Source organism: Corylus avellana, chromosome ca8, assembly GCF_901000735.1.
Source record: "Corylus avellana chromosome ca8, CavTom2PMs-1.0".
Classification (NCBI taxonomy): Eukaryota; Viridiplantae; Streptophyta; class Magnoliopsida; order Fagales; family Betulaceae; genus Corylus; species Corylus avellana.
The window spans coordinates 21,395,937-21,411,746 of NC_081548.1; the positions used below are offsets into that span (position 1 = coordinate 21,395,937).

At 35.5% G+C, this 15,810-nt stretch overlaps 2 protein-coding genes and 1 non-coding gene across 4 annotated transcripts; 1 reads left to right on the forward strand and 2 right to left on the reverse strand.

Moving 5' to 3' along the window:
- Window positions 1-897: 897 nt before the first annotated feature.
- Window positions 898-1,669, reverse strand: LOC132189292 (basic leucine zipper 4-like). Its single transcript, XM_059603960.1, has one exon. The coding sequence runs from the start codon at window positions 1,633-1,635 to the stop codon at window positions 1,198-1,200; it is 438 nt and encodes a 145-aa protein (XP_059459943.1). The 5' UTR covers window positions 1,636-1,669; the 3' UTR covers window positions 898-1,197.
- Window positions 1,670-4,576: 2,907 nt separating this feature from the next.
- LOC132189293 (uncharacterized) lies at window positions 4,577-14,824 on the reverse strand. 2 transcript variants are annotated; one of them, XM_059603963.1, is made up of 12 exons: window positions 14,572-14,824; window positions 14,289-14,490; window positions 14,103-14,177; window positions 13,239-13,345; window positions 12,001-12,061; window positions 11,523-11,582; window positions 11,361-11,435; window positions 7,848-8,033; window positions 6,754-6,808; window positions 5,889-6,008; window positions 5,169-5,401; window positions 4,577-4,882 (listed from the first exon to the last, which is right to left on the reverse strand). In XM_059603963.1, exons 1-12 carry the CDS (start codon window positions 14,601-14,603, stop codon window positions 4,859-4,861), a joined length of 1,230 nt encoding a protein of 409 aa, XP_059459946.1. In that variant the 5' UTR covers window positions 14,604-14,824; the 3' UTR covers window positions 4,577-4,858. The 2 variants fall into 2 exon arrangements, with proteins under 2 accessions (XP_059459946.1, XP_059459945.1); XM_059603962.1 differs by having other exon boundaries at window positions 11,361-11,431; window positions 11,519-11,582.
- Window positions 14,825-14,933: 109 nt separating this feature from the next.
- Window positions 14,934-15,005, forward strand: TRNAD-GUC (transfer RNA aspartic acid (anticodon GUC)). Its single transcript has one exon. It is a non-coding gene; the product is annotated as a tRNA-Asp (tRNA).
- Window positions 15,006-15,810: the final 805 nt, after the last annotated feature.

A 15,810-nucleotide genomic window follows, 5' to 3' on the forward strand; every position in this document is an offset into this window, starting at 1 on the left:
AAAAAAAGAATTAATATAAAGCTACTTATCGTTAAACATATAATGAATTATATTCATAAATTTAACAATTATATTCCAAATCTGAATCAATAGGGATACTTCTTTTCAATGAATACTATTGATTACCCCTTAATGATCGATTATTGAAATCCTTGCTGATTTTTCATCTCTAAAAGAACCTTTTTTTTTTTTTCACTGTACTTTATTTGCTTCTTTCCTGGCTAGCTCGTGTCACGCCTTCCTTTCCTATGATTAGATCATCTTAAAATCACCTATTGTTTGAATTATTTAATTGAAAAGTGTGAAGACATACGTAGTTGGTATTTGATCATCATTGCTTTCTTACGCGCGATGACAAAATATTTTACCACTGAGTTTCAACTACAAGAAGATAATTAAACTGTAGTTAACAAAATGGTTGATCGAACAGTCCATTATTCTTATTTTATTTTTTATATATAATGAATTTTCTATAACTAGGCATTTTTGGAAATACCGATGAAGACAATTTTTCTTTTCTTTTTACTTCTCATTCCATTTTAATTTTTGGTCGGATGGAGATACCGATGCCGTATGTCATTAACACCATCTATTATAATCTACATGGCCCAATTTCACATAAATTAATGATGAAGAAACATAATTAATCAGGCTTACACATTGTTTTTAAAATAACAGCATATATGTTGTAATTTAATCAACGGTCAAGATTCATTGACTTATTTTTAAAAAACTTTTAATAAAAAAGAAAAGATAAAGAAAATTTTTGATAAATTTAATTTTAACCATTGATTAAAGTAGATACTGTTATTTTAATAATATCATATAATCCAAACAGAACAAGCATATACTCCACTGATTGACCAAAACATATATATTTACATTGGTGCATGGCTGCACTAGACCACAGAAATATGATTGCTGATTAGCCCTTAGGAACTTTACCACTAAATAACTTACAAAAAAAAAAGAAAAAGAAACTTTAGAAAGAAAAAAAGGGGGGAATTGAAGTCTTCGACAAACTAAAAAGCAGACCGTCAAATCTTTACGTAGTCCAACAACGTGGGGTTTCTTTAAACAACCACCTTTTTTTTCCTCGAAAGCAAAAGCTGATGTTTTGAGTGAGCAGACAAATGTAGGATTTAGAAGTTTATTAGGGTCGAAATAGTTTTAGTTTCTTCACGACTTCATGCTCTCTCATTGTGATTGCATGGCATATAAAATCATGTGTAGATCCGAAAGTCTAGCCCGGAGAGCTATGGATTCGGAACTTAACATCTCGTTATGGCTCCGTACTACGTGACAGTAATGTAAAGCTGAGCCCAACCGGTTCTTCATTTCTTCGTTTTCCGTACTGAACCGGTTCACTTGGTCCTTGAGCTCCTCTTGATGCCTCTTCTTTCGCCAGCGGGACCGCTGGGCTGACAACCGGTTCGATTCCTTGCGCCTGAGCCTCCTCTCCCTATCGGTGTAAACCGCCCGGCTGGATCCCTCCGAACCAGAGTTTGGACTCACCGAGTCTCCGGATTGAACGGGAGACACCGAGTCATTGGGTTGAAGGAGAGACCAGAGTTCTTGGAATTCATCTGGGGTGAACCTGGTTTCCTCGAAAACCGGTCCTTCACAGAAAGACATTGCCTACAGGAGAGAGCAAAAAGAGTGAACCGGAGGGAGGAAGGGAAGGGAAAAGGGAAGGTAGGAAGCGGAGGGAATGGGTATTTATGGAGGAGTTGGAAGAGCAAAGGCGGGGCCCATCCGAGCAAAAGATTTTGGAGGATAGAGGGCACTTTGGTCTAATAGCAATAAAATATGTTTTCCTTTTTTGTTTCTTTTTAGTGGGGGGGGTGTTTTACTACGTGCAAGCTTTTCAGTGATGGTTGGTGGTGGTGGGGTAATTGTGCTGTACGTTTTGGTGGGGGTCGATCAGGTTAGCTTAATCACGAAGAATCAAACAAATTGCACATGAACAACAAACTATAGGGATTAAAAAAGCTGTCAAACAAATAGCAGCCAAGTTCCCCTTGAGACCTGATAAGCTTCAAACCCACAAGGTGGCAGGGGAGGCCACCTCCAAAAACAAGGGTTCAAAGCATATTGGCTACTTTTGTGACTGAAAGTGACAAATCCAATGTTTAATAACCATCAATAAGAGGATTGTGAAAACCACAATACATAAAAGATAATAAGAATTTTTTAAAAATAAAAAAATAAAGATCTAGCCGCCCAAAGAAAACGAATATAAATAACTTAAAATTAAGAAGATTTTCGACGAAGAAAATGATGGATTTTGGACCAAAAAACGAAACCACGACGTGCGTGCCGAAGAGAGCTATTCAAAGTGAGGTCTTATACGCAATTTTGATACTCGTTGCAAAAGTTATATTTAATTTAGTATCACATGCGCAAAGTATGCCACGTGTTAGCCCCTAAACTATGACACATGTTAGATTCAAATTGTGTCACTTGTTAGCCCTCATATTATGCCATGTGTCAATCATCGAGCACATTAACTTTAGCAAAAGCAGTACTAGTTGTAGGCAATCTAGCTTAGTTCCCATATGTGGTCTTCTAGCCAAGAATGGAGACTAATTAAATCCTCAAAGAGCAAATCATCAATCACATGGACTATAAATATGTTTATGTTTGGAAGTTTTGAAAAATAGAAAAGTTTCTTCATCTCTTAATCTCTTAATTTTTATATTACCACCATTATTATGTGAATAGAAATTATTAAAACTTTAAATAATAGTATATATATTAAAAAAAAAAACATTGTGGTTCCTAATTTATCTATTGTATGCTATACATGTTTTGATTTTGTGAGATCATTAACATATGTCATATTAAATGATTATTGCTCAAATAATGACAGGAAGACAAATGGAAGGTATATATTATTAATGCACTTTTAAAATTTAAAAAGACTAAATTAAAGCAATCCATAAATACTCTTAATTTAGACAAAAATTGAAATCTTCTACATAACTCAAGAACCATAATCATATTTTAAACTTAGGAAAAAGAGAGAGAGAGAGAGAGAGAGAGAGAGAAAGAAAAGTTAAAGCTGTTGGACAGAAAGAAAGAAAGAAAGCTCCATAGGTTCCTTTATTTTTATTTTTATTTTTCTTAACCTTGGAAACAAGCTTCATGGGTTACTTTAGTACTTGAATTCTGCATCTATAAAGTTCTTTTCGTGCCCTCCAAATAAAAACTGCCTTTCAGTAGGGTCCTTGGGCGTGTAACGCGTGTTTGATCCCTAATTAAAGCAGGTTTCACTATTTTTTTTTGGGAGAAATTGAAAGCTTTTTCCTACCTCCAAACATGGCATACGTACATACTTTAATTTTTTTTCTTTTTTCTTTTTTAATTTTTTTCATGTTATTTATTTTGTATAATAATCAGGAATATTCGTGGTTTAATTACTAGGTAGTTTTCTTAGGTAGTTGGCCGGCAGTTAGTCCGTGTCTTTGCACGTTCGCATGCACAAAGGCACACTAAGTGGGAGCTAACATGGAGACCGCGTAATGTTGTTAATTACAATTTTAATCCATGAATTAAAGTGAAGTTAGAATCCTGCCTCACCCTGCTCTGCTACTTTTGGATGCTGCAAAGTGATTTAATTAATCATGATTACCATCTCATGCCACATTTTATGATTTATCAACTGCCATGACACATGCTCTACAACTACCCTCTTTTGTTTCTTCTGTGCCCCCCCACCATTTTTCATGCTATTCCATTCCCAACGAATCTAACATTACTTTATTTCAGTCGTTCCAGCATATGAAAGTAGTACAACCGAATTCAAAATGGTTTCAAAATTATGTATTATGTACATTTACTTATCATCTACCCTTTTTTTTTTTCCTTGGCTGTTCTTTGCTTTTTGATGTTTATATCATGTAGAATAAGTTTTTCTTCAAATTGAGTTGAGGAATTCTTCTCACATGCATTCATACTCTATTAAAAATACATGTAATAATCACATGTTCTAAAAACTTATATCAGTTATATCAGTTCAATAGACTGAATTGAAAAATTTCTTCCAATTCTAATTTAATTTGGAGAGAAACTTTATCCATTTAAATTGCTTTTGAGTTGCTTCTGCGGAATACAAGCAAGGGAAACAGTTGAATCACCATGCCTCACTATTAAAAAGAAAACTTAGCGAGATTCTCATCGGCTCATACAAATTCTACCAAAAAAATTGCAAATATATCAATAAAGTTTCCAAAACTGGCAGTAGTAGAAAATTGAACTGCAGTGGCTCATTAGTTTTGGTAGAAGTTTAAAGCCATCAAAGATAAAGGACGGGGTACATGGAAAAGGCTAATTAATATAAAGCAACAAACGTCAAAGTGAACGACGGGGTTAAAATAATATGCTGCATAAGTAAATTCCCACAAGATTAGGAGGCCTTCCGCAAAAGAAAAAGAGATCCCAAAACGTAATTGTATCCTAAGTTCAGAAGCCACAAATAAATTTGATGATACATTTGTTGACTTCAAATAAATTATTATTTTTTTAGTAACCTAATTTTATTAAAAGCGTAAGGCACCCCCAACTACACCTGAACTATACAAAAGGTCAACTTCAAATAAAATGATCCAACAATATTTTAACACGGCTCTGAGACACTCAACCCAGCACGAGAGAGAGAGAGAGAGAGAGGGAGAGAGATTTCCATGTATAACTTAGATTACAGAGAGATTCCATGTACAACTTAGATTATAAAATAACTTCCTCTCATGTTCTGGCAGGGAGTAAGTGCATGCCTCTGATAATCTATTGCTTGCCTCCCAGGAGTTACCTCCATATATATATTCTGAATTTTCACCAATGGGTAAACGTAGGGTCCTTACAAGTTCACTGGAGGAGTTCCCTGAATTTACAATCAGCCATCAAAATTAGCAAATCTTCCAGCCATGCAAAGAATGATCGATCACCACTTCTAACTAATTTTAAAAGAAAGGCCAAGGTCAGTCAATAGATTTTTGGGTTCTAATATTTCTAGTACCAAAACAAGGTTTAAAACCTAACCAGTTGCCAATACTCATTCAAAACAAAAGGCAAGGTCAGCCGGAAAATTCACAGAATCACAGGAAAATGCAAGAGGATTTGGAAGTAACAAAGTAGGTTATTGAAGCACTTGGAAAACAAAGATTCACCTTAAACAACAGGTCATGGGCAATGTACTCCCAGGGCAACGAAATGGACATTAAGCAACATTTCAGAGGCAGCATTTCATCATCAGAACTCATGGGTGTGGCAGCAGCAGCTGCATATGCATGTTTTGCTGCCACAGATGCAACAGATGCTGCTTTACGGACAATTGAGCCAATACCAAATCCTCTCCTCGATATAACTGGTGAAAAAGGGCCCGAGTCCTGCTGGCTTTGATCTGATATAGTACTTCCAGATTTAGCATTTCACAGTCTTTGATACACCATTCACTTCATAGAATCAATCATTTGATTATAATGACACCTACTTCGCAAAACCAATTGGAGACCAGAAATAAGATGTGTTCTATGTAAGGAGCGTAATGGGTTGGGTTTTGAATGGGAAGCCCTTCCAAACCAGAACCCTATTCAAATATCTCATCCTGAACAACCTAAGCCGAACTCAAGTTGGTGTTTTGGAGTATGAATACGAAACCCATCACAATCAATAATAGAAAACCTAAAACCCAACCCATCCGGCCCAGTAGTCATGCCCAGAAAAAGAAAACAAAAGGAAGAAAAAAGAAACACTGGATGTGCAAATTAACATTCCACGTTGAAAAAAAAATAATCGGATTGACCACTTTTGTGGAATTTTGGTTACATTTTACATCTTCCCGGGATTTATAAAATTATCAGATTTATACCGAAAAAGGAGCCTCTTACCTGCAACTCCAGAAACAGCAACTTCAACTTCTCCACGTCCACCGGGACCTTTCATGTATAGTCTGTCTGTTTTGCCAGAATGTCCAAGTGATAAAAGGCTCCCAAATCGAGATTTTCCAGCTGTATATGACACAGAAAAACGTCAACAACAAAGGTTATTCTGAAAATTGAGAACATTTTGTAAGAAGTGAACAGAAGAGCTGACTTTAGTATGTTTCAAAAGGTTTTAGCCTGAACAGAGAGGTCCAGCCGCATAAGTTCAGAAACTGCTATATTTCAAAAAGAATTAATCTTGTGCGCCAAAATTTGCAAAGGTTTTTTTTTTCAAAGATTTAAGAAAGAATTATAGTCTATGCAGTAGAAACATGGTACAAAAAAGTAAAAAAATCTGAAGATGTCTACAAAATAAGATGGTGACATGTCAAACAAGCATATGAAGGCATCAGGATTACTACCAGAAATGATTGACATTCCGAAATAAAATAGTGAATGCCTTCTTCCGACTATTTTAAGATTGTTCAATGTATCTTCAATCTTAATAGATTTTATTTATTCTTGAATTGCATTCTAAGCCATGCAAGTTAACACAGTTCAAATAAAACGGTAGAACCAAAGTCAATTCCAACTTAAGACATACATATGCATGTTTCAAATATCTATATTTCTGCATGTATAACATATAAAAGCAGTAAAAATAATTGCATCAGCCCAGCTAAAACTAAAGAATATGATAAATAAAAAATTCACTAATCTAGAAAAAGTAGCATAGTTAACATACTTCAGAGTATGAATGAAACAACAGAAAGTAAGAAATTTCAATTCAAGTAATTCAGAGGGAGAGAGAACAGTTAGTAGGAAGACATACCATCATATGCGTCTCGAACCATTTGATAGCTCACAAATCCCGAGAAAAGAGTAAGCTGCAATAACAGTCAATATGTCAAATGGATCTTCCAAGCACCATTTTGTGTGCTTGTGCATGTGTGTGGCATTCATCTTTCTAGACACATACTCTAGAAACTATTTACAACATTTTAAAGCCTGAGTTGCTACTATATAACAAGGAAATGCAACCAAAATAGTATCTTCTCATCCTTAATTCCTTTCAGCAAGGAAAAATAAAAGTATAGGCAGAGAGAGAGAGGAGCACTGGCTGTTTTGGATACCTCATCGTCAATGTTTCAGTGATAGAACATTTAATTATTTATTTATTTCTATGCCAAGTTTTCCTGTCAAGTGAATGGGGATATCAAGAGTGCCTTGCAGTACCATGATATTCCTAACAGCTCATACCTAGTAGTTGGTAACTTAGGCTTGGTTGAATTGTAACTATATTATTCTATAATCCTCCAAAGCATGGAAAGGTCCCGAGTCAATGACTCAAACCTCCTCTACAGGTCTTTCTGCTACTATTATGTTGATGGGTACAAGGAAATTTAACAGCAAGAGTTCCTATGTTCTTCTGTAACACCAAAGTAGTCATCAGAAGGCGGCAAACAGGTATCTCAGTCAACTGTGGTACATGTAAAAGTAAGTATGTAATTATTATTATTATTATTGAAGTACTTCTCAACTTATCATTCTTTTTCTTTTTTCAATTTTCAGAAGCCCCGAGTCCGAGTTTGCACCATCACCAACAAGTTGTTGGTTCTGTCCTACTCAAGGAAGGTATCACAAAGAAAGCTTGAACATCTCAGAGAGATAATGAGAGGAGGAAGAAGTGAGGGAAACGGAGCGGAGACCAATTCTTTACCATGCATGTTTGGTTTAATCAACATTACAGATTGTATTTGGCAGGTCACTAACAGATGTATGTTGGAGAAAGGTTAAGAACACGAAGGGACTAAATACTTCCTAACCAGGAAAAGTATTAGCTCAACAAATCGAAAAGCTGGCAAGGCAAGGAGGTAATAATAATAATATGAATAATTCTTGTGCGTAGTGAGAAGTGACCCAAACCTTGGTACTTTTGGTCTTTTCCAAATTAGTATCAATCCTCAAAGATGAATAATTGCTCGAACTGCAATCTTGTGGCTCCTTTTCACTACAAGAAGCTACCCCATGATTTGGATCATCACTAGGAAATGCTGCCCCATCATTTGCATTGAGGAGTACACAATAGCAGTGATCTGTTTCTGTTAAGACCTGCAAAGATAGTCAAAATAAATCACATGATGGAGAGTTGTATGCAAGTGGATAATATCAGGGTAATGATCTTATTACCAAATCCCAGAATGCAAAATGTTTTACGTTCTTTTTGTTCTTCAAGACAGGGACATGAGTCTGACAACGATGAGTCGAATGTCCAAAACAGAATGATAAATTACATGGAAGGACGCCAACATTCAAGCAGACTCAAAATTTCCAAGGCATACGACAAATACACCTCAAAATATCTTTTTTGCATAGCCAGTTCCAAGCTTAGGTAAAGGAGAAGGGTTGTGGTATGTTAACAGCCCGTTTAAGAATCTTGTGATATGTTATGAACATGAATCCTATTAATATTCACCTCAAAATATGTGCAAGTTTCTCATGTTCAAGACATGTAATACATCATACATTTCAGTAGTAAAGTCTTTATTTAGTCTTACATCCCATTCACTTAATTTTGCATTTGTGCGTATAAACAACTAGGCAGAGGGACTAGTAGAATTATACAACAAATATCTTATTTTAGTTTGAAAAACCAGAACAGACCTTCCTATACCCCAAATGCGTCTGCATAGATGCATATGGTATTTTCAGGAACCAAAATGTACAGCATCTTATCCTTATGCTTCATGAGGGCAGATGTAACCTCAAAGGCCTGAGGCATGAACATCAAAGCATAAGATGCTGTTAGAGAGAGAGAGAGAGAGAGAGAGAGAGAGAGAGAATGATATGCCATGTTATACTCTTCTAGAAGAACCACTTGGTGAGGTGTCCCTGTACAGCTGTCACTACCAGCTGTCCCCACCAGTTTTCTCTTTCCAGAATATTCTGCCATATTGTAAATGTATGCTTCTCCTATATATGTGGAAAGAAATGAACAAGGACTGATGGAAAACAGCTCTTCATTTTCATAGATTCTCTTCTTAAACCACTATGTCTTTTGATATTCAAAAATGTACGAAAGTTGTTGAATTACAAAATAAAGAAGAATAAAATTTAACAGGAAATCTTTTTTATTACACAGACATGCTTTTACTTCTTCAAGAATGTAGATTTGTTAGACAAGAAAAGGCAGAAGAGTTTCATCATTCTAGAGTTTATATAAATGTTGTATGTAGAGTTACAAAAAGAGACAATACCTAACTCAAACAAGAAATGTGGTTGAATACAATCAAAATTCAACTTCGAAAATTTGTAAAATCTAAAATTCCGAAGTTGTGGTCTTAAATTGTACTAAAATTTAACTTCATCTGTGCGTGTTTTAATACCTGAATGCCTTCCTAAGACCCTAACCCTGTTACATTCTTGGAAGAACTGGAAACAATTCTAATCAAGCCCTTACTAGCACTCAAGGATCTTAAGTCTTAATAATTACTGCCTAATCTTTAGGCTAATCACTAAACTTCTTTTATAACCCCAAAAAACAAAAAATCTAAACTACTTCCAAACCTAATTATACCTCAAATTTAGTTACAATATGTCCCCTTCAAGCTAAGTTAAAATTCTAAAACACCCAATGCCTACTAAAATTCAAAGGTTTGGAAACAAATCTGGGGATGTATGATCTCAACAACCACTTTTAGAAACACTAAAAATCAAAGAGTCATGTTTTTCCTCTTTGCAATTGTAAAAGAGGATAATTTAGCCATGCCTGAAAGCTTTTCAAGTAGTAACAATAACTTATTACATAAAGTGCAAGTATGCCTTTTCACTATACAGTGCATGCTTAACTCTTTAAGGGAAGAAAGTCATTTCACCAAGTCATGATTTTCTAATACTGTAAAGGAAATAGAGTCAAAATAGGAATTTCCTACACTAGTATATTACTGATATCTTAATACTTGTCTCCTGTCCCAACAAGCATACCCCACATCTGGTTAAAAAAAAACATGGCAAGAGTTGGTAGTTACAGCTATTTGCAATATATCCTATTATTAAGCAGTTTTGAAATCTATCATTGGACAATGCAATGTGTAGCATTATGTGGTTATAGCATAAAGCACCATTTTTAAGAAGAGAAGATATTATACTGCTATGAAAAGTGGCAATTTGTTTATGTGTTATACTCAGAGTCAAACATTCCAACCTGTCATCAGTTCAAAGTACAAATATTATTTTTTTCTTATAAGTATTCAACGTATCAATATTGTTGTAATATTAAAGTAGCAAGATAAAGCAAGTTTGCAACAGTTAGTATAACATCTTAAATATTATCCTCCCGAAAGCCAGCTATGACTCAGTTTATTAATAGGAAAAAGTTTACATAACGCTTTCAAACTACCACTAAATTGACAATGTGCCTCTCCCCTCCAAACTTTCAATTGGGACAATATACTCCCAAACTACTAAAAAATTGTTAATGTACCCTTAAGGACAGCAAAAAGACTAAAACGACCTTAATTTTTTTAAATAAGACAAAATTAACCTTATAAATTCAAAAAAAATAAAAAATAAAAACTTTTTTTTTTAGAATATAAAATAATAATAATAATAATTTTTTTTTTTAAAAAAAAAAAGGTAAAAACCAGATGGAGGCTAACCACCTCTAGCCATTTGGGGGTGGTCAGGCAACCCCATATGGCCTTCTTCACACCAATGTTCTGACTTCCTCCACTTGCTAATGATGTCAATATGTTTTTGTCTGTACCAGTTGCTTCCAATACCCCAAAGCGGCTGCCCTGTTTGGCCTGGTATTTGCGATCTCTAGGACTGAAGAAATACCATTCTTTCTCACCAAATGCAGTATTGGCTGATAAAGAAGAACAAAAACAAGAGCCGTATGCCCATGTTATACTAGCTATATATATATATACATGTATCATCACTCTGACATGGTATTTTGATAAATTAAGACAAGCCTGATAAGTCCCACGGGTCAAACTTGTAGATATCAATGTCCTCAATAATTGAAACCGGCAGGGTGTGGAAGCCACCTTTTGCTCCGGTAACTCTTCATCTGTTGGGTGGAACCCAAAGCCTTGTGGCAGGGGCGATTGATGGTTCAAGAGTGGGTGGCCCGGCCATCCTTGTTTTTATTTTCTTTTTTATTTTAGTTTTGTATTTTTAAAAAGAAAATTTGATTTTTTTTTTCTTCTTTTTATTAAGGGTATTTTCATGATTGGGGGGACATTGGCAACTTTTTAGTAGTTTGGGAGGGACATTTTCCCATTTTGAAAGCTTGGAGGGAGACATTGTCAATTAGGTAGTGGTTTGAGGGGGTATGTAGACTTTTCCTCATTAATAAATTGAATTAATTCAATACCAACACTGAGTGAATTTTATCGAAAGTGCAACAATATATGCAATAAAACAACGCATTACCACTGCATCAAAAGTGGAATCGAAGTCATCAACTGCAAAACAGATATCCGGATAGGCAGGTGTGGTCTCTACTTCCTAGACGCACATTAGTAAGAGTGTTAGAACTTGAAGATAAAGTGCAACTCAAGAAAATAACATTTTTGCAGAATATACATTACTTGCCTTTTTGGAATCCAAATGAAAGTTGACACGACTTGGAGATGCATAAACAGTTTTCACAACCTGCATAGATGTCGTAGTGCATACTTTATGATTAGATCACCATGCATAAAATAGCCTTAAAAACAAAGTTTGGTAACATGGAAGAGATTGTTGTTGAGCTAGCATGATTTCAGAATCAAAATTCATTTGACAAAACATCTGGCTGCAGTAGCCATCTGGTTTTTAATGAGAAGGATCCTAAATTCCTAGGTCATGGAATCCACACCCAATTCACCGCCCCAATAACATCATATATTCCTTTTGTTTTCTTGGCAGCAAATTCATGCAGATTGTACTTCTGACAACAAGACACTTCATTTTAGAGGCTAAGGCAAACTCTCAATACTTCAGAGGAAAATAATAAGACTAACAGGCAGAGCTATCACCTCTTAAAAATAACTGTAGAAATATATGTTACACTAATTAAGGGTGTGAATACCTTATATATAGGTAGCAATGGTTTATCTTGGGTAACTTGATGATTCCGAAGTTCCTGATGACTGAAGAAAGCACATGTTTCAGATTCTACCATAATGAAGCTTTCATGCAGCACAACAGGGAACAAGAATCTTAGCAGCAAGGTCCTTTAAAACCTTAAAATATATCTGTTAACAATTACTGATTCTTTCTTTCTTATATCTCTTAATTTAAGGTATATTTCTTTCTAATACTTTCAGGACCAATTGCCATAAGAAGAATTTACCCCAAAAAATAATGGACAAATAAGAGTAATGCTACAAACTCAACTTCTATCCCACTTCCATACAACTTGTCTGATGTGGTATTACCCATAAACTATTGGATCAACCTTTATTAAAAAAGGAAAAAATTTAAGGGATGATGGGAATTGCTACATCAGCTCAGTTGTATGGGAGTGGGATGAGAGTTGAGTATTTAGAATTACTCGACAAATAAATATTGATATGACAACAGTTAACATGCACAACTTAAAATCAATCTATTGCCTCTAGGAAGCTGCAACTCAATTCTTACAGAAGTTCATGATCACTGCTACTCTAAAATATCGTTTAACCTACACAATAACAAGTGGGCATAAGGTGTCTATGACCGATACAACCCAATCAAAATAGGAATAGTCATAGAAATGCATTTAATTAAGTACATGCCACTGCCAAGAAGATGGAAAGTAACTGTTATTATTGGCTGTTTCATTTATAAATTTGCATGGCAACAACATGGAACTGATGTACAAATCAATTAATATTGTTTGCGTCATATACGCTAGACACAACAATAATTATATTCCAAACCTAACCAAACCACTTCCAATGGAGATGAAGAAGTCCCAGGAACTACATTCAATGGATACAGAGAACCACAGAGATCAAACAATTTATCCTGGAAAACACCTTATAATGGGTATAATTCAGGAAATCTATAAAGTTATATTTACAAGTACCTTGCAACCTTCTATAAAATACCTAATTAACAACTGATAGAACACAGTCAATGTTCTCAATCAGGGCAACACTCAAAAAGAGCAGAATGAAAATATCATCACCAATTACATAATTGAATTGACAACTCATAGATACATATTATCTTACTTTCCAGAGAAAAAATACATATGCAAGCACATAGAGTTGAAAGAAACAGGTGTTAATGCAGCTTAAAGGACCAAGAGATCATGCAAAATGGATAAAGAAGAAAGATTACCTGCAAATTGCTACTGTAACAGTGAATGAAGTGTGAGCAACAAAGTTCAAGTAAAATGAGCGCCTCCAATCCACATCAACAGAACTTTCTCCAACTAACGTATCTAACTGGTTGACAGATTCAAAGAGAGTTATCTTACACACACAGTAAACACCATAGCATCATTAATTAACACATTTGATGGATTACTAAATGAACACAATCCAATCAGTGACTAAATTTAAGCAGTAAGAAGTAACAGAAAACCATTGCCTAGTGGTTGAGCCTTGTCACATGTTATGGCCGAGTTGATAGCCCCAAAAATGAAAAGCATAGGCCAAAAAGACCATGCATTTAAGCATTTAGAGAGGACATCAATGCCAATGACTTATTGGAGAATAGAGTGGTTCATAGATTATATATAGAGTACAGGCACATTTCATAAACTAAGCACTAACGAAAGAGGCACATGGTGCCAACTGCCAACCATTAGTGTGCAAGCTAAGTACCACCATATCAATCAACTCTATTTTCTTGATATTGTTTATCCTGACACTCAAATTACATGTCAAACTCCAACTTCAAAAAATTTCCCGCATACTAAAAGGCAATAAAAAAAAATAAAAATTCCCACAACAATTCTCATCTTCAGTGTTGCAACAGTCCTCATAAAAGGCAAACTAAGATTTCTGTCACCTGACTTATAAAAAAAAAAATTCTGTCACCTATACTCCACGCAAAGTCGCAAACATTTAGAATTGAATGCATGTGCTACTAGCAAGAAAAAGCAATCAACCGAGATCATCATCAATAAAGGAACTCAATTTAGCACGCACGCACAGAGACATGAAGCTCATCAAACTGGTTTTTTCAAGGTGCTTTTACCTTAGGTGCCCACCTGCGTACAAAGTAAGGAGAAACAGCTTCCGCATTGTCATTGAAACCATACCCCTGCGAGCTCTATAGCAATAAAAAATTCAAAGAACCACCACATGCAAGTTAACAAATAGAAAGATTAAAAGAACGGAATGTAACCAATGAATTCAATTTCTTAATACCACAAAGTCATACCAATTTTCTGACGAAAAATAGGAGATCGTCGTCCTGGCGTCCCCGGCACTCCTTGCCACGAACGAAATACAAGTCGAAGACATCGTGCCAAAAGCGATGGTCCAGTTCGACGTCGTCGCAAGCATCATCATCCTGCTGTTCGTCCACCACGGTTTTCCCTATCAAATTGGAGTGCTTCTTCACCATGCTCAGTAACTCGCACCTACCAAAACACACAAATTTCAAAACATGCATTCATATATTGATCTCGAATCGAATTGGTTCAAACATATTATAATCATACCTGGAAGGAATCCCTCCTCCATCTCCGAGCATTTTTAATGGTGTAGTTTGCGTGGAATTAACGAAATTCTTCGTCAAATCAGGCTGGGGGTTTGGGAGATCATGGCAAATACTAGGGTTTATGCGCGAACCAACGTTAGGACTAGCTGGCGCGAGCAATGGGCGTCATGATGCAAATTAGCTGTAAATTTGTCCATCCCTGGGAAACAGTGTGCTGAAGATGGAGAAAGTCAGAAGACCTTCGCTGTGGGCGAAGCTGGTTCGGAGGAATAATTCCACGTGTCATGCCGCAGAAGGAAGAATCTGAAATTGCCTCTGAAAAAATAGTATATATACTTACAAATTATTACCTTTCTCAACGAGGTCGTTGTAGTATAGTGGTAAGTATTCCCGCCTGTCACGCGGGTGACCCGGGTTCGATCCCCGGCAACGGCGTATCTTTTTTGGACTTGCTACCACATTTTCTTGAAGGCTGAACCAAAAGGTAGATACAAATGCCATGGGCCGCCTCGGCCACTGCTCGGCCCACGAATAGTCCGTTCTCCTTTGTAGGTTTGTCCGTCTTGATTATTACAATTTTGCACATACCTTTTTCCCTTTTTTTTTTTCTTTTTTTTTTTTTTTTGTGGTGTCACTACTTTCTAAGCTAGTACTTGGATTTTACATCCATAAATCATTGCCATTAGGCCGAACCAATTTATATATTTGCAGTAGCAAATTATCCTTTTTAATTGTTTTTTTTTTTAATTTTAAAGAGACTGATATTCAAACGATTTTTTTTTTTTTTTTTTTGTGTGTTATCGCTCGAATTGCACTGCATGATTTTTATATTAGATGTCACAATATTTTATTTTATTTTATTTTATTTTTCCAAAACACTAATTTTGGCAGTCCATAAAAAAAATTAATAGTGCACCTAGAGGCCCCAATTCTTAATTAGTTGAACGATGATGTCTAAAAAGTGTGTATTAGTTAGTGCACCAACTAGCTTTTGGATATGAAGGGTAGGTTTTTCAGACCACCAATACGTGGAATCTAACATAGAGCATGTTACATACGGGGAAGAAAATTAATGCATGTTCAAGATTTAATAATCCAATGAAATTAAAAGTTCAGAGAAATTTGAACAATCCTAGATTAATTGGTATTATATGCGTAAGAAGAGCGAAAAAATTGTTGATCATTTCTTGCTTCATTGTGAAGTAGCTAGATAAGTGTGTACGGGTATCAATCTTCAGTC

Excerpts from the sequence above, each read along its gene's own strand:
- LOC132189292 (XM_059603960.1), bottom strand. The coding sequence starts at position 1,635 with ATGTCTTTCTGTGAAGGACCGGTTTTCGAGGAAACCAGGTTCACCCCA.
- LOC132189293 (XM_059603963.1), bottom strand. The coding sequence starts at position 14,603 with ATGCTCGGAGATGGAGGAGGGATTCCTTCCAG. Across the intron at positions 12,062-13,238 it reads GTTACAGTAGCAATTTGCAG|TCATCAGGAACTTCGGAATC; the intron begins GTAATCTTTCTT and ends TGCTTTCTTCAG. Across the intron at positions 5,402-5,888 it reads TGCTGTTTCTGGAGTTGCAG|ATCAAAGCCAGCAGGACTCG; the intron begins GTAAGAGGCTCC and ends GTACTATATCAG.